The 19,023-nt window shown below is 37.7% G+C and overlaps 1 protein-coding gene across 3 annotated transcripts in view; it reads left to right on the top strand.

Moving 5' to 3' along the window:
- NCOA2 (nuclear receptor coactivator 2) overlaps positions 1-19,023 on the top strand; it is a 188,130-nt gene that overhangs the window by 119,508 nt on the left and 49,599 nt on the right. For all 3 annotated transcript variants that reach the window (XM_064388841.1, XM_064388832.1, XM_064388847.1), the window contains one exon: positions 16,960-17,063. In XM_064388841.1, the coding sequence (XP_064244911.1) occupies positions 16,960-17,063 (104 nt within the window). The remainder of the gene's footprint in view (positions 1-16,959; positions 17,064-19,023) is intronic.

The raw sequence follows: 19,023 nt of genomic DNA, 5'->3' as shown, positions 1-19,023 counted from the left end.
CCTGAGATGTGAAACAGACCTTGTTTTCAGAATAGCCTTAAAAGACAGACCTTGGACAGAATGAATCACCACATGAAAGCAAAACAGTGTTGGGAGAGGAAGAAATGCTTGATGAAGAGAGACATGCATGGAAACCTGTATGAACTTTAAAAGAAGGCTTGTTAATCATACTTACCTTCTTTTTCTGGTTTCACATTTGATAGCAAAACCAGTTTTTGCTTCCCTGTAGCAGTACTATGCAATCACAGGGGCACTCCAGCAGATAGTGTATTGTTGCCTCCAGCACCAGTATGCAAGTAAAATCTCTTGCTAAAAGAAAGCAGCGTGGTCTTAATGCTGTAATGAGGTGTTGCTTTGGCTGCTGCTACTTTGAATTTATCAGATCTGAATTTAGATTCATATTTCACAAGGTATTTAAGTAACTCCCTAACTTTAAGCAGATGAGTAATCCCTGTTAAGTCAGTGGAACTACTTAAAGGTTCAAAATGATGTGCATAAATATCTTGTAAAATCAGGATATTAAGGCAAAAGAGCATATGCAGACTTGTGCTTTGTTTGTTGGTTTTTGGTTTGCAATTTTACTTTGTCAATTTTACTGAATTATACTTTTATATTAATCATATTTGAGATGAGTTATTCAAATGTTATGGCAATTTTTGAATATTTTTCTTTTTGAAGGAATTCTACATGGTTGTCACTGTGTGTATATACTGTCTTTTCAGTCTGATAGGATTTTAAGACCGAATTAAGAGTCACAGAAATTTGTGCTTGAAGTCAAAGAATTTATGCAGAGCATTTACAAAAAAAAACCCCAAAAGCCAAAACAAAAACTATTACTGAATTTGCTTTGTTGTCTCCCCTGCCTACAGCTGAGAGTGATACATTGAAAGTGTCTTTGATCTTCCTGTGTACATTGTAAGGCTTTCTGGCTAAATGTGCAGTTTATCTTGACTTTACTACTTGCATGACTCCAGAGATCTACTGATTCACTGAAGAATTTGAAGTGGTTTTAGGTAATGCAGACCAAAAGAAACTTCTTTTCTGCATCTGGTGAAAAGTAGTCATTGGCCAGCAGACCCATCAAATGGGAAGCTTCCTGGTGTTTGCTTATTTTACTGGAGTTGTGTATCATGCAGAATACTTAGCTTAGACCTTATCTACACATAGGTTAAGGCATTTTAATAATATTAATATTCTCCTGTGGAGGCAGTGTTATAATGTAATTAGTATTACTTACTGAATAAGTAGCTGAAGACACTTTATGACATATAACTGTGTCCACACCAGAGGGGGATTGTTCACCATGGAGTGGAGAAGGCTCTGGGGAAGCCTTATTGCAGCCTCTCAATATATAAGAAAGAAAACTTACAAGAAAGACAGACTCTTAATGAGGGCTGTAGTGCCAGAACAAGAGGCAGTGGTTTTGAGTGGTTTGAAAGAGGATAGAATTTGATTGGACTTCTTCCTTTGTGAGGGTAATGAGGCGCTGGAGCAGGTTGCACAGAGAAGTTGTGGATACACCATCCATGAAAGTGTTTGGATCTGGGTGGGATGGGGCTTCGAGCAGCTTGGTCTAGTGAAAGATGTCCCTGCCCATGGCAGGAGGGGTGGACTAAGTGATCTTTAAAGCTCTCTTCCAACCTGAGTAGTCTGTGGTTCTATGATTCTCTTGCTTCAAGAAGACAGATAAAAATTATCATCAAGTGCCCAGGCTGCAAACTAACCTGTGGAAAATAAGTCAGCTGTTGAAAAGCCCTGGTTTCATTGTCCCTGCCCTCCTCCTGATCATGAGTTTCCATTTCCTCCCTCACAGTGACAGTAGCATTTCTGCAGTTGTGTGGTGAGCCTGAGCAGTGTTTTTGAGGTGGCCTGTTGTAGAGGTTCTGTCTCACCCTGGGTCCTTGGTGGGGTCCCACTCCCACACAGGTCCGAGTGTACCAGCCAGCCATGACTGAGCTAAGGGCCAGTGCCCACAGCTGTCCTGGTGTTGTTGGGCACTGCAGGGTGTCACGTGCTAGCTGTCACCTAACAAGACATTCCTCTTGACCATGGGCTTCAGCTCAGCTGGAGATGGATGACTTCCATGCTAGAGATAATTTGCTTGAAGTTTTAGACTGAAAATCTAAGCTTTGACTACAAGTTATGGGTCAAAGTTAAAGAGAAACTGAATGTTACTCTCAGCTGTTGAGGTGCTGGGCTTTTCAGGTGGCAATAGTCGTTTACTGACGAATGCTACAGGAAAACTGTCTTGTTTGTTTTGCATCCTACTTATATTTGCTTTTCTTTGGTCTTTGTTTTCTTTCATCAATTCTAAATGTCCAGGAGAAAAAAAATAGTTCAAACTAGCAAAGTGTGGCTGTTTACTTTATACAGCTGCAAAGATGATTGCAGTGTAAGAGGTTGTGATCTATAACACCAGTGCTGGTGAGTGCTATAAAGGACTGCACTGCTTCTCCTATATTTAACCTTCTTTGGGGGATATTGTTGAGTGTTCCCTCTTTGTTCTTTACAGGAGTATCTTCATTTAAGTTTTGGTTTAGTTCCTTTAATATGTGATTATCTTATTATAGTCTATGTACTACTGGGATTGTAGTAAAAATGTCTTGCATAAGAGAGATGGGGATATGTCTTCTTGAAATTTTGGGTTTTGGAGGCTGCCTCCTTGGTAAGTGTATTGTTCTCAGACTGCATTTAAATTGTCACTGAGCACTTTAAACTTCAAAACTTCACAGGTTTGTTCAGGGGGTTTTTTTGCAGTTTAACATGTAATCTCTTGTGAACTGTAAATACCATAAATTCATTCAGCATTTTTATTTGAGGGGGAAAAAAAAGGCAGAAATATAGAGTGACATCTATCCCTGCACAATATGGACTAAGCTTTTGAGTCTAGTGTTTCTCTCCAGCTGTTCTGTCTTTCGAGGTGTGGTCAGAAACAAAGGCTGAGTTTAGGTGCTAAAAAATAAATGCTGAGTTTAGGTTTTAAAGAACAGTTTTAGCCTTCTGATTTGAGTCCTAATGATAGTCCCTTTTTACTGGATGGTTTGTAATGTAAAAGGTGCTGACTGTAGAACACCAAATCTTGCTGTGCGCTTTAGATTATGAATCCAGTGTCTTAATCTCAGCAGCACATAAAGCAAGTAAATGAAGGAGACTTCATGTTACCTTGGCTGTCTGTCTGCAGCTTAATTTATGGAATAGCAAATTAATTCACTGTGGATAGTGATGATACTTCAGTCTAAAAAAGATAATCTATTTTAAGAAATCTAGCTTTTGTTACAAAGCTTTTATCTTTTCTTTTTAAAGACTGCAGCTTGAAAAGCAATAATATAATATTTACTCACAATAGGGTGCAATGCCTTTCATACCATGTTTGAATCCTGAAAACCTATGGATTCATAGCACATTGCAGAAGCATTGATCAAAGGCTTCTCTGTGATCAAACTAGAACCAAGATAATTGCATCTTGTTCGAAGTCATGCATTTTGTTATTGCTGCAAAAAATTCTGTGTATGGACAGTTAGTTGGAAATAGGGGTCCTTGGATGTGAAATCACCAAGGATATGAAAAACAATAAGCTATTACTTCTTCAGCTTTCAGTTTCTTTTATGAAGACCCTCAGTGGACAACTGGGGGAAAATCACAAACTGAAGATTGAAGGGTGACATGGCAAGTGATCAGTTGCTTGCTCTGTCATGAACACTGTTGAGCTCATAGTGAATGCCCTCAGACAAAGGACTAGAGAGTCAATACATACATAGTTTCTGTTTCCTTTCATCATGATGGGATGTTGGCATATCTCTGTATTTTGCAAGACAGGGGGTACTCTTAATATATTCCCTGCACACTTAAACACACACATACTCTCCTTCCCTTCTTTAACTTGCACAAGATCAGAAGAGGGAAAAGGGGAGACAGAAAAGTGCATAAATCTAAATTCTGCTAAAGTTTATAACTCCATAAACCAGAAATCCATTAAGTAGATACTCCATAACTGGAGGTGCTTCAGATATGCCTGTGTTATCTGAATAAGTATCCATGTGCCTTTGTGGAGGAAGCAGCCGTGTCGTACGTCCCTTCACTGAGGCCCAGATCATCTCAGAGCAGAAATGCATGTCCCTGCACCGTGCTTTGCTCACTGGCATGAACCAGAATGGAGCTCCACAGTGTGCTTTCCACAGAGGACCCCAGCACACAAAGGCAGGATACAGCCTAACAGCTGGAATTTGTGACTGACTCATACAGAAGGGGCAGATTGTTAATGGGAAGTTAACTGAAATCAGGAGCAACTTAATGGAAGAATTGGTAGATTCTGTCAGCCCTCCCAAAGAAGTCATCAAAACACCCCAAAGAATGTTCTTTAGAATATTCAGTGGAAGATCTTGTCATGATCCAGGAGTTGGTGAAATATTTTGGGATGTGTTATGGAGAGCTGGCTAGGCAGTTAGAATGGTCTCTTGTCATCTTAAGGCATGTGATCGTGAAGAGCACTAGCCTTATACTAGTACTTTTTCTCCTGAGGCACAGTTTCCTAGAAAGACTTGGAACAACCTGCAATTCCCATGATTCTTCTGAGGGAGATGTCTTCCAGAAACAAATTAGGCGTGGGCCTATATTCAACACTGAAGAGGAAATGTGTTTAAATATAGCATTTAATCTATTTGGAAATTAAAAAAAAAAAAAAAAAGAGGAAAAGATATCAAGGTTGTAATTTCTAAATATAGATTGGAAAACTCAGAGGGGCCCCTCATATAGATTTTCCTTGGTTTATTTTGATGTTTGGTGGAAAAAATATCAAGGTATTTTGTGCCAATAATATAAAATTCTTCCTGTCTTGGTTCTTTTGTATAAAATCTTTCACTGCCTTGGGTTGAAGGAAAGATATCAATGTTTGGGGGTTTTTTTCTCTCTTCAGTTGTTTCTTCATATCGCTGTTGACTCCTCTGAATGCAATGCTCCCTGTCCCTGACTGATTGTCAAAAATGGAGTTTTGTATTGAATGGATATTCTTTGTATTTTCAAATTTTCCCCCATTTTTGGAAGGGTTTTATTTTTAAGCCTGCACTGTTTTCTCTTCTTTTCAGTAGTTGTCCTGTGGGGTTTTTTCCCACGCCTTCCCCAGTCCTGCTATCTCTTGCCTTTGGTGTGGCTTTAGCCATAATTTTACGACCAGCAACATCACACCTGTGACAGTTTTATTCCATTCACTGTCATCCCTCTAATAATGTTTTTACTCTTAGTTGCTGCAGTAAGAAATCATCAAATAGTTTAGGGAATGTGACAAAAGTTACTAATGAATCACTGACTGTTACACTGATGAAAATCAAGGATTATTTTGATTACTATTGAGCTTCAAAGTTGAGCCACCATCTGTCTATCTGCAAGAGGTGCTGATTTTAAGTGAACATTGTAGTACAGATTGTCAGGCCATTGTAGTTAATGTTCAAAATATAATTATGTCTTTGCAGTTGGCAATCTGAAATGTAAATATGCCCAGTAGGCTTTTTTCCCATTACTTTTTTATATTACTTTTTATAACAGGCAGAGAAGCCAGTCTGTAAAACCTTTATTAAATATAACTGAGGGAGGATATTGGCTTTCTCAGGGTCATTGTGAATTATGGTGCAAGAACACTCTTCCTTTCCCTGTGTGATGGTCATGGGCATTGCCACTTGTTCTTTCTTTGAAGCTCAGACACAGAGCATATATCCTTTATCTCAACAGCTTAAATGCTTTCCAAAGGAAGGGGTGTGGTTTCTTCTACTGTTTTTTGTGGGGATTTTTGTTGGGTTAGTTGGTTGGTTTATGTAATAAGGACTTTGGCCCCAGTATTCTTAAGTGTTTAGGTTGAGGTGAACACATAATACTGTGGAAATAACAGCTGTTTATGTAAAAGGTCTCACCTGTTGGTGTTCTAAGGGGTAAAACGTACAATGAGGAGCAGGCACCCATATTCCTTTTTGCAGGCAAATAAGTAAATTGGAGACTGGAGGGAAATGTTCTGGATTATCACTTCTGATGTAATGCTGAGGCTTGGCTACAGATCTGCATTACCAGCCTTCACGCCAGGGAGGGACACGGCTGGAGGCAGACCATAATCTTCAACAGTTCCTGGTTAAAGCTGCATGTGTTCAGCATTTTCAGGGTGATGACTGCCCAACGAGGGCCCCTCACTCCCAGCCTGTGCCCTGACAGGAGTTTGGGGCTGGGAAGAGCAGCAAGACGACAGAGCTGGCTGGGCAGCACCTGCCGGCACAGCATGGAGCATCCTTCACTGAGCTCCCAGTTGCCCATGGGGAACTGTGGGGGAACTGTTCAAACAGCTCCAGGTTTCTTCTCAGAAGAGAACTGATACAGCTCACTGAGAAAAGAGAGAAAACAATACCATTAGTGTTTAATCATTTTCCTGTTTATGGATTATACTGACATATTTCAGACTGGATGCTGATCCCTGCTTCATGAATCTGAGTTAGAGAAACAGAAACGGGAGTGCCTAATTAATTAAGTTTTAAGTATGGTTCAGTCTATTGAAGGGAGGCCATTTGTACCTATCAGTGCTATTAGCAGACATTTTTAAATGTCTGCTAATTAATATGTGACAGAATAAATTAATACAATTGAGGTTAAAAGTGACTTTGTCTGGATTTAAATCATAGCAACAAGATAAGCCAAGATTTTCTAGGGTAATGAAAAAAGATCTCTTCATTTTAGAGAATATTTTAAGCAATGCAGGTTAGTAATCTTACCTTTCTTCCCACAGCCATCCTGTATTCATAATGTGCCTGAAGTAATGTAGCCACTGTTGAAATAGATGAAATTTATCTTAAAACACAGTTTTGTGAAGGACTTCAATTTAAAAATCCCTTTAAATAACTAACATGCAGAAATAAACAGTTTCTTCTAAGAAAGTTTTGGGTTTCCATCTGCTTGCCTTGCAGTAATAGGAAAGTTTCTGTTTCTAAATTGCCTTGAAATTTTGGCTGAGGCCTGTGATGGTGGGTTAGACAAGTAAGGAGAGGGGCCCAAGCTTCTATTTCTGAGCACTGGGCTGTTATAGAAGAAAACTTTACTTGTCCTTAATGATTTAGAGATTTTTTGCAAAAGATTTATCTACCATAATCTGGACTATTAGAAACAGTAGGAGCCCTGTAATCCATGTTAGCATGGACACATTAAATTAAAGCTGTTTCTGTTCTTCCTTAGCTGTCTTCAATTATCTGTGCTCCATTTTGGCCTACATTTTATTATGGAAACTTCTTTCATAGGGAGCCCGTGATCCATCATATTTCTTTTTTGTGGGCCACATTAGGTCTCTTGAAAACGTATGTAGTTGTCAATGGCAATTTATAAAAGCAAAAAGATCTTTGCCTGTTGTGGTGGATGATCTGGTGTGTCACAAAGATTTATTATCAGCATCCTAAAATAAGACAGATATTTTGTAATCATGGCGATGTGGCATTCGAAGAAAGGGAGTCATCTGTTTCCTTTTAACAGCTGGTTGAGTACAGAAGAGTTAGGCTTCAAGAAATAGAGTCTGGCTGGATTAATACTCCTCTCTAGTATGTTATTTTGGCCTAAGTTTTGGAAACCCAAAAGTTTAATTAGCTTGGCAACTGCATCTGCAGATTCTAGTCTAAAGATTGTTAACCCTTATATCTTTATTTTCAAAATCTGGCTGGTGCTTTAACATGTCAGAGAACCAATTGGAGGGCTGTTAACATTTGTAAAAGCAATATATTCTTTCTGAGATCATGGTGGGGCCCGGTTTTGAACAAAATTATCAGATTCTGCCATGTTTCTTGTCTTTGAAAACATTAGCTCAGCCAAAATGTTAAAGAACTTTGGACTCCCACCATTTAGACATTCATATTAATACTGTTTAGAGAGATGAATTATCAAAATAAGATGAGGTTACTCATTTGGTAAATATCTAACACTTACAAAATTGCAAATGCCAAGAAATACAGTAAATTTTTCTGTTCTAATTCAGCACATACCAAAGAAAATAATTACTTTGTTAAACGAAGTGATGCCAAATATTTGTATCTAATATTTCGGCGCAGAGGTCAGTTAGCTTGGCTCTTTCTTTTGAAATGCAGCCATATTAATGTAACAGATTTTAAGTCAGTGCTGATGGCTGTGCAGCATTTGTTATCATGCACAGTTGAGTAGTTTACGTGAGTGTTTTGAAATCATGTAAATAGCAACAGATGCAAAACCGTTTCCTGGATGTGTTTGTGTATACAGCTACAGATACATATATTTGAATCTGCTTATCTGATTCTAGCACAGAATAATAAGTAACTGATTAAATTGAGGGTATTTTGGGATAAGGCACTGACAGCCAATGTGCTTAATCTAACACGTGTACTCCTTTATTGTTTGAGTACTGTATTTTAGGCATTTAATAAATACTGTAAATTACACTGTAATCAATCAGATATTTGTGATTATACCAGTTACTAGACATTCTGAGGAAATGTAAATGCAAAAGCAGAACCCCAAATTCCTGTATTTAAAAATGCATTTTAAAACCAGTGAAAATTAGAAATTCTCAGCATCATCCTGAATTTGGCCTTTTGTTAAGGACATTTCCTGGGCAGGGCACCTTCAATGATTATTTTATTTAAATATTTCCCTAATCAGTCAGTATACACTAGAAAGATAGTGTTGGTGATCTTTTTGGGGAAAAGATAATATCTTTAAAACATGGGAATACATGTACCTTTAATTTTTCTAATTGCAAGTTAAGAACAACCTTTCATTTCACATAAAAGCGTATGTTGAACATACTCAAATATTGTAGTAGTAAGACCAGTCTAAAACTTTTGTAAGAGTAAAAACTATACCCAGTTATATTCCTTTCCACCTTTTTGAAAACTTTGTGGAAAAGGTTAATGTTGCAGCATGTCCAGGGATTCAACAGGTGATAGTCATGATGGAAGCTTAATTCCATGTTTTGGAGATGAAAAATAACTTTCCACTCAAAAAGTGGTAGTTTGACACATCACCACAAGTTTAAATGAGCTGTGGGGTGAGAAATAGTTTCTGGATTCGGGGTTCCTTTCAGTTTTAGTTTAGATTTCACTTAAAGGGTAATATAGCAATTGTTCTGTGTTTTTACTGATAAATAAAACCACTAAAAATAATATCACCAAAGAATTTCTTTTAATTGCTGCATTGTTTCATATTTTTATTGTGTGCTGGGGATGGATCAAGCCATTGAGGATTTGGGGTCCCGGACAGGACACTTTAGTCTTCACTTGAGCAGCAGCAGTGAGAGGGTTGTAGCTCTGGGTTTTGCTTCAGTCCCCAGCCCTTAACTTACCAGAGACTAGGGGCCTTCTGGGGTAATACAGGTAAGAATAATCTCTTGTCCACTGCATTAAGTAGATAAATCTGTGGATAGGTACAAAGTTCCATAAATAATGCATATTTACATATAAATAATATGGCACTTTAGCTGTCACTGTTATATCCAAGAGTTAGCAATCTTCATATATGTTATTTAAGTGTATTTATGGATGGGATTCTGCCTTGGTGCTCTGAGTGGTGCCATGTGGCAGGAATGCAGCACTGCAATACCCCAGCTCATGGGGCTTGGAGACAGCTGGATCCTGGAGCCAGGGCAGAAGGAGTGGGCACTTCCACTGCTGCCACTGTCTCCTTCCTCACTTCCAAGAAGCAGACCACTGAGTTTTGTAATAATGAGAAGGAAAAGAGGTCATAGATGTTGATGAAAGCAAAGACAGCAAAATGAGAGGGAGGAAGAAACCAAGGAGAAGGTAGTAAAATGCTTATTAAAGTATTTAGCAAAAAATACATACAAAGATAATAGACTTCTTTCTCTCCAGCAGTTAAATATTATCCTTGGTAAGTTGAATTTCATTATTTTTGTCTTTGTTCCAGTTTAACTGAGCTGGGGGCAATTATTTCTTATGCAGTACTTCTTACAAAAGGTGTATTGAGTGACAAAAATGCTGACTTGTACAAGAAAAGAATGACGGCGAAATGTCAAAATTATTAAGAGACAAAACTAGTATTAATTTTAGGTGTTATTACTTCCATTTGTTGCTATTCCTAAATCCATCATGGATTTTCAGTGCTTGTTTTCTTTTCAGTGTCCATGAAAATTTTATATGCTGGCTACTGTTACTGAATTTTCTAAGAGCAGGGCTTCACTCAAAGCTTGTAAAGCTGCACAAATGTTTACCTATATTTGATGGTTTTGTGAGAATATGAAGCTTTCCACAGAGTTAGTGCCTTAGTGATGCTTCTTTACCCTGGGAAGGTGGGGCAGGTGTGTGTGGGACAGGAGAGCAGCTGCACCACTTAGAGCAGCTTGCACTGGAAAAAGAAACCGCAGCGTTGTAAGTGCTGCTACTCCTGAGCAAGTAATTTCACTTACAGCTTTCCAAGGGCTTTTAGCTCAAGCCCTAGGGTCATTTACCATTTAAGTGTGCTTCCACCAGCAGTAGTAAATATGAAGCTAAACCATGTGGATGTGATGAGCAGAACAGAACGCGGGCAGATGAGTTGGGCAGGCGAGCATGCAGTGGGAGTGCAGCCCTTTCCAAGCAGAGGGGAGCCGGGCTGACAAGAGGGCTGTGTCAGGGAGGTGGGCAAAGCTGTGCTCACAGTGAATAAACGTGCTGAGAAAAAGTGCAGCTGTGCTTTTTTAATATGCACTGCAGGAGATTTCAGCAGCCTGATGATATATCATGCATTAATGTTGAAAAGATAAACACATTTGGAGAGCACAGGAAGGCCTTGTGTTTTTATGTTAGCAGAATGCTTCCTAATGAATAAGAACGTGCTGCTGGCTTCACAGAGCCATATGGCAGCTTTTCTAATTTTAGTTCGGTGCAGATGCATAATTCTCCCTTGTTTTACCTCCTAAAACCTTCCTGAGATGTTGCATAGTTTTTCCTGTAAGACTTGATCTATAGTTTCTGGGGGAAAATATGTATTCAAGAGTCTAAGAGCTTCTTTGCTCTGGACAGATGTGTGCTGTGTGATGAAAGAGCAACCTCACTATATAATCACTTCCCTAAAATAGTAGCTAACTTTATTCACAAGGATGGGATAAGCTGGTGTTAAAATTGATTGCTGAAATAGTTGCTGTTTCTTAGGCACTGGTGTTTTGAAAAATTGCTTGCTTTCAGGGAATAAAAACAACTTGTGTGGAGGCAATGGGAACTGGGTAAGGACGTGCATGGGGATATCAAGTTTCAAGTGAGCCATGGATCGTAGTGCTTTGAATTACACAGCTACAAGGCAGGGCTGCTTTCCCTGTGGTTAACCAAGCATCAAAATAACTTGCACGTTCTTCACTGCTTTACTTCATCATGTGTAGTGATCCAAAACTACTCACATTACCAAATACAGTTTTTGGGGGTTTTGTCTCTTCTGTGTTTTATTCAAGTTGGTACATTTGAAAGCACTTTATGTGCAACCCTATTCATGTTAAAAACCTCCTGTCCGTTACCAGAGTCAATACAATTACTTAGCAATAGTCATACACAGATGTTATTGCATCTAATATTTGAAATGTTATTTAATCGAATACTCAAAATTGTAAGGTCAGCTAAAATACAGCCTTTGCTAAGTATACTTTCTGTTATATGTTAGCATTAGTTTTTAGTACTGTATCTACCCTTACCATTGGACAGTTAGATATGTCTGCATTTTTCTTGATTGTTTGGATGTTATTTTTGCACAGCAGTTCAGAAGGATCATGCAGGGCAAACTTAGACATATTAATTAGGCAAGACAAGAGTAGTTGGCTAATACGTACCAAAAATGGAGAAGATAAGTTGTTTTCAAGATAGTTCCAGTGTAAAATTAAATTGCATGTTTAAACTTTGTATAGCATTTACATTCAAGTGATGTTACTGTTATAAGGATCTTGATTTGTATGATTTTTTTAAGAGTGCAGAGTTGAGCTTTCTCGTGTCGCTTTTTACAAATCTCTTTGTTTATATTTTTTTACCTATTGTACAGAAAAGGTATGTGATTTGAGATAAGTATGGCATTTCAACAGCAATTCCAGAAAATTACAAAGAGCAGGAATTACATCTAGGGCGTTTGGGAAACCTGTTTTAGACAGTATTGGATAATAAACTTGAATTTACCTGTTACAGGGTTTTCTTTTTTTTGCTTGACCTTTTTCTTTGGTGGTTTTTAGACCATGGGTTCGTCTCTGCCCAGCAGTTCACCAGCATCTCTTTTTTGCTCTTCTTGTTCTGTGAAGAACCTTAAATGTTGCTCCAGTGAAAAATCAGCTAAATTTGTGTTGATGCAAATTTTCTCTTTCAAATTATACTTCATCTTTTTGAAATTCCTGCAGATGCTAAGTTTTGCTCTTTCAATTTAAAAATGCATCTTGGTTTTGCAGAGAGCACGAAGGGGGAAATATTTCTGTAGCAGTTTCCTTAAGGAAGTTGGAGCAGAGCTTGAATACAGACAAAGAGAGCTTTTTGAGTGGTTCAGCTGGTCCTGCTGGCCCACCTGTAGGAAAGCAGGGTTTGAAACACAACCAAGAGAAGGTGATGCCTGTCACTAACACTTCAGAGTCTGCTGTCAGAAATGCAGAGAGAACTGACATAGCTTGAGTTGGGAGGATGGAAAACCAAGAGGGCTTGCTAAGTGAAAAAATGTAGCAGGAGACTTCCAACTATTGCTTTTGGCTTCTATTTCTCTGACTTCTGAATTTCTGTTAAACTAATGTGATTTTACAAAGGTTTGCTTTCAGAATCTGGAATGAGCTTTAAATAAAGCTTGAGGCTTCCCACTCATAAATTCGTCAGAAAATATTTTTGACAGCTTTTTTTTCCTTCTTTATTCTGTATGTTGAATGTAGAAAAGTAAATACAGTTTATGATCACTAGGAAGATGCCCAATTGAAAATATTAATATGTATTTTAGTATAATACTACTTATGCAATTGTAAACATACCCACAGTTTAAAGTCTAAATTACACACATCACTAAAATACTACATAATTGGATGTATATATTCTTTGTAGTATCTCTCTCAGGGGTACTTGTATTTTATTTAAATTTTTTTCTCTCTCTAGGCTAAACTCTTAATTGAGCAGAGCTAATAATTATTTCATGTGCGTCAAGTTTATACTACTGTAATTCAGATAAAATATGCTTGGTCCCTTGTAGCTATATTCATAAGGATGGGACCAGTTTCTAATTCAATGCTCCCTCTTCAGTGCAGAATTCCCTGTATGGAGATGAAGCCATGGGAAGTCCTTTTCCATCCTGCTCACTTCCTCTGGCTGCAGAAAGCTGTATTTCTCTGTCCACTCTTCCTGCGCTGCCCTTTGGCCACTGTGCCTGTAGGGTACCCGGTAACACTTGGCTGACATTTAACAGGGGCAGCGCTGTTCTAGCAGGAGGCATCACTGCAAGCTGTGAGGTCATCACTGGAAGCAGCTCCCACTCTCCATGTGGCTGCAGTGGCAAAATCTAGTGGCTGTGGTTAGTCAGAGGGTAACACCGGTGATTCTCCTGGGGCTGGGAGAACAGGGTTCTGAGAGGCTTTGCCTTTGGGCCTTTACAGCTGTTTTCCTAAGCCTTGACATTCAAAGATCATTAATCTAGTGTTGCAATTATAAACTCTCTGTGCTTTTAATTTCTTTGTTGGGCTCCCATGAACTCAAAAAAGATAAAATTAAGGGAAAGGAAAGGGAAAGTAAACTTTACATTTTTGCACCATTACTTAACACCAGAAGCTGGAACTGTTAAGAAAAACGAAAAATACTGACTTGTGATAATGCATTATTTTGTCAGCATTAGAAATTCATGTATCAATCATTGGTTTTTTCCAGCCTTTCTGTAACAAATTTTTGTTGTCAATTAGCCCCATGTGCTGTATTGCTGAGGGAGAGATTTGCATTTCAAGACATTCCCCATGACTGACTGTCAGGACGACACTGCTGACAGGATTCGCACTTACTCCTCTTGTATGTGCTGATAAAGTCTACACGAGGGGCTTTGTAATTCAGTCAAAAATGGATAATTTATTGCATAGTTGAACATTATTAGTAGCTGCAGTTTATAACAGTGATGTGAATTACAGCTGGTCCTACTCAGAGGCTGTCTGAGGCCTATGTTTCCTATACAATGCCACTTGAATTTAAGTGTGGCTTGTGGCCTGGATGTGTAGCCTCTTGTAAGCTCTCCAGCTACTTGAATTCTTACCCAGTTAAGTTACAGATCCAATTAGGAAGTCCATAATTTTGGAGGACTTGTGATTTATGCTGCTTTTCAGGGTGCCTAGCCAGAGTTCATGAGTAGTGAACATTGAGTAGTAGTAGTTCATGAGTAGTACATTGTCACCATCTCTGGGAAAAGCAGGTAGGTAACATTTGAGTATAAATAGAATTTTCATATTTTTTCCATTCATTACACTTTTTCCTTGAGAAAGCACTGAGTTTATTGATTCCACAAAGATGTTGGGCTCTCTGAGGAAAAGAGTGTAAAAGGGAAAAGAAAATGAAGTAGTCAAATAGTTGTGAGGTACAGCTGGTGATGAAAACAGAAGCTGTCAGGGGTCAAACAATCAAAATGGAGAAAAGATGGAAATGGAGAAGAAAGCAGCGGCTCTCAGGAAGTGGATGTGGGGTTTGAGAGATCCTTGGTCTGACCTGGTATTGCAGTTTCTGTGTTGATTACTATTACAGTAATTTAAAATGTCCCCTTTTTCCTTTGTATAAAACCTCATCAGTGCACATGAAAGAAAACAATTGTTTTTATCAATGTATAAACTCCATGGTTGTAAGAGTGAAAAAATCAGCAGCAAATATTTCATATTATGTGAAAAATAATCAGTAAAAGTAGTCTGTAAACTGGTGACTTGAGGAAGCTGTAATTAATGTGCTTTCACACGGTTGTTGGGTCATATCTGCAGCCCCTCCATTTCTGGGTCATAGAGCGTAACCCCATGTTCTCCCATAATCAAGACGGTATCAATGGCTGAAGCAGTAGTCGAATGAGGACGAGAAGCTGGTGTCCCTGTCCATTCTAATATTTTGCAGTGTGAAAATAAGAGATCACTTTATGCTAGCAGGAACAGATGGGAAACAGATATCATCACTGGCTTTATTAAAAGCTCAACTCTATTTTTAGAGTTCTTTTAGAATTTTTAGAACATGTTTTCAGTTTCGTGTCATCATATGGTGCCAACTGTGCTGTGTTGTAGCATGGGAAGGATTGTTCAATTGTTTTTCTGTTACACCTGATTTCCGCTTTTTGCTAAAACAAGAAAGGTAAGGAAAAAAAATAAAATCCCACCCCTAGTGTAAATCAGAGATACTAATTTTATGTCCTCGTGAGTTCAAGTGGCAGAGGAAATGTTAGTAGTTCTTTCTAGTGAATTTATTTCTATCAGCTTATGCTAATCAGAGTGATTTGAAATTAGTCTGTTAGCTGCAACTCCATCTTCAGAGCAATTTGTTAAATCATTATTCACAATGGTGTTATATAGTGCATAACACCTATGAAGACAGCTAAAAATTTGTGTCTTTTCATGAAAGCAAGAAACCATAGAAATCTAGGATGAAACAGCCCGAGTGACCAAAGCCTTATTGCCAGCGGGCGATTGCTGACAGGAGAACACCCAGGGCTTCACAAAGCAGCTCCTTTGCTCTATGTCTGAGCAGCACAGATTCACACTGACCTTAAAACCTGAGCCAGGGAAATGCAGAAGAACTTTACCTGCATTATTGCAGATCTACAGATAGTGGAAAATAATGTACACTCGGATACATTTTAATTTGCATGACTGATGCTTGAATTTTCACTCTCGGTGATTTTCCAAAGGCCCTTTGTTTCATCTGCACATGGTATTTTAAGTAATTCTTACAATGAATGTTCTTCTAGTTTGTTGTTGAAGACATAAATTCTTGTTAAAATTTCAGTGTGCTTTCATGTTTAGTAAAACAATTTATTGCATTGTATTAAAAAATAAGACATTTCTAATTACTTTTAATATTCTAGATTGCAGGATGGCCCTAGCTTTTACATAGCTGCTGCTTGAAAAATAGTAAAATAATTTTGAGTATAGAACTCAAATTTCATTTTGAGTATAGAACTAACAACAAAAAGTAACTTGTTTCATTAATTTATTATGTACAATGTGCATTAGAATATGTATTTTACGTACTAATTTTATTAGTTTCATTAATTCATCCTTAAACAAAAATATCATTCTTGAAATAAAAAAATTAATACAGTTGATTACTTGATAGGAATTATAAACCCATTAGGTTTGAAATTTCTGTGAATATTCCTTATGTTTGGAGTTGGATATAACCTGTGATGCTGTATACAACACATTTTAACATATGGCATTATGTTCCAGTAACCTGAAATCCTTATTTTCTTGCCTGCAATTTTCAAATGCAGCACTTGAAATTGTATGTAGTTCTAATAATATATTGGTAAATAAGGTGGTATGAAAATTACGTGATAGTAAGAACGTGGGTGGAGACATGGGAGCAGAGCTGAGGCCGCTGTTTCTCGGTACTGAAACCGTAGATTGTGGACTTATGTTTTTCCTTCTAAATATAGCGGTCGTGGAAAAGCTCTGCAGCTGTAAGCTTTGCCTGCTCTTTTAGATCAGTCTTTGACTACACCTTGATCCTAGTTTTTGCCCACTGCACCTTCATAAAGAGCCCTTGTCTTTGCCCAGTGTTAGGCTCTGTAGTTTGGTGAAATGTCAAGCAGAGAAACATGAGAAATTATTTGATTTGTGTCATAAGACCTGAAAACTGAGACACAAATAGGCTGGTTATGCTTCCGTTGAATCATTATGGGAGACTGTCTAATCTCATTTTCAGAACTGTTGCACTGTAAGCATTTCACAGCTCTTCTCAATACTCTGTGGGCTCTTGGTGTATCAGTGAGATCAGTCTTCTGTCGCTTAACACATGGTATTCTCTCTTGCAGAAAAAGCAGCAGCAGCTAATGAAGATGAAGTGCAAAAAGCAGATGTATCGTCTACAGGTCAGAGTGTCATCGACAAGGATGCACTTGGACCAATGATGCTTGAGGTAAAGAGCACAAAATCTGTATTTAGGGCAGTTCTGCTCCTCCTAGAATGAATGACATGAAAAGGTGTTGTCAGAGGTTGCTGTAAAGGAATGGTCAAGAGAGACAAGCCATCTTGGCTACTTGGGATTATGTCATTAAAGAGCAGGCAGCATATTTATTTCTCTTGCATTCAATGATGAAACTCTTTAACTTGAAGTAGGGAGAGGTGCAGAGAGTTCTGCTTCTTTGTAACACAGCTTCAGGGGCTTCAGCTGACAACAAGTCTTGGGTGTCTGCTTGTGCATGTTTCATTTTTTCTGAACCACAACAGCTGTGGAAGACCTGTTGCACTTAAACATTGACTTGTATATACTGTAGTATACAAGTGAATAATATTCCTCTAAAATTGCATGTCATTGTTACACTGCTTTAATATTTTATCATTTCAGGGCTTGAAGCAGGACTCTTCCATCTAGAATATGAAAGTAATCTAGGAGAGATTTTCAGAATGTGTATTTCAGTTTGTTCAGTTAAGATTTCTGTCTGGTTTTAGCTGTTATTTTGATACCCCAAAGGGCTGTATGATTCAAGCCTAGCTTCCAAATGTGTGTTAGCAGTAATGTTGGGCAGGTATGTTATCAGGGATCCTTATGTCATGTGCACTACTGCTTTATCTGCTTAAACTCACTTGCAAACTGTTTATTCCCATCCCGTTCTGACCGTGGACTTTATCTGTAAGGAAGAATAAATGTAACTTCAGGTAACATAAAACACAAACTCTGTATCAAGCTATGGGAACGAGGTTTGGCAGAAGCGTAACTAATCTGCCATTTCTAAATGCCTGTATAACAGTTTTAAGTATCTGCTTTATTTTTCATAATTGGTCAAATGAAGACATAGTTTTCTATACTGTGCATGAAATAAAGGCTCCAAATTCACACTGCAAAACATAAGATTAGACAGGATGGAGGCGTTGTTCTTTGAAAAGTGAGGGTAACAAATTCATTTATTTAATTTAATATTTATTATACATACTCACTGAATTTAATGTTGTTGTTTTTATTATCAAACAAGGTTATGCATTCATCTCTTATACTGCTATATTAAAATTTATCTTTAATTTTCTATTAATTTAATTTTAACAATCTGTTTTAATCACAAGGAAAATAAGAATAAGATTATATTTTTCATGCTTATCTTGTGTGATTGGCTACTGCAGCAAACATGACATGTAAAATCACCCATTTATTCAGTTGCTATTTAATTTAGTTTTCCTTTGCATATGAACAATGAAACATTGTGGAAATTAATGAACCACAGTCCTTTTGCACCAGGAAACTTAAAAAGGACTGAAAGTTGTTCTATATTTGCTGTGGAAAGACTACAGATACTTTCTTTGTGTCTTTATCACCTTAAGGAAATGCAATTCAGTTATTTAATCTTTACAGAACCCTTTTATACAACCTCTTAAAAAAACCCCTACCTTTTCTTATTGCCAAATAATAATAAAAATTGCAATGCTGATGAATAGTTTATTAGTTGATTTGCTTTAAAAATGTTATTGTATGTTTTTATTAGAGAATAAAACTGAAGAATACTCAAAATAATGAGTGTTTCCAGCTGAAGAAAGTGAGTAAAATTCATCAGGCAGCTGTCTCTGAGGAATATTTTAACATATTTCTTGCTTAAAGCGTACAGTAGATAGGAAGAAAGTATAGAGAAATAGTCAAGAGAGAGATGACAGCATCTCAAAAAACACAAATGTATTTTCTGTTCCAATACATAATCTAAAATATCTTTTTTCTTGATTTCTCTTCCATCACACTGTCCATTATTTGTTCACCCATTTTCCCAATAGCTCTGAAGAAAAGTTTTTGATTGTGGTGGCTCACATCTGGGAACAGAAATAAGAAATTACTGCAAAAGTGGAGGCTTCTAAAGTATTCAAGTGTCTTGGTGCACTAACTTCCTCAAAAGCCT

The sequence above is a fragment of the Passer domesticus genome, chromosome 1 (genome assembly GCF_036417665.1).
Source record: "Passer domesticus isolate bPasDom1 chromosome 1, bPasDom1.hap1, whole genome shotgun sequence".
In the NCBI taxonomy this organism is placed as follows: domain Eukaryota; kingdom Metazoa; phylum Chordata; class Aves; order Passeriformes; family Passeridae; genus Passer; species Passer domesticus.
The sequence above is the reverse complement of the archived record's forward strand: the minus strand, read 5'-3'. Positions and strand labels throughout refer to the sequence as shown.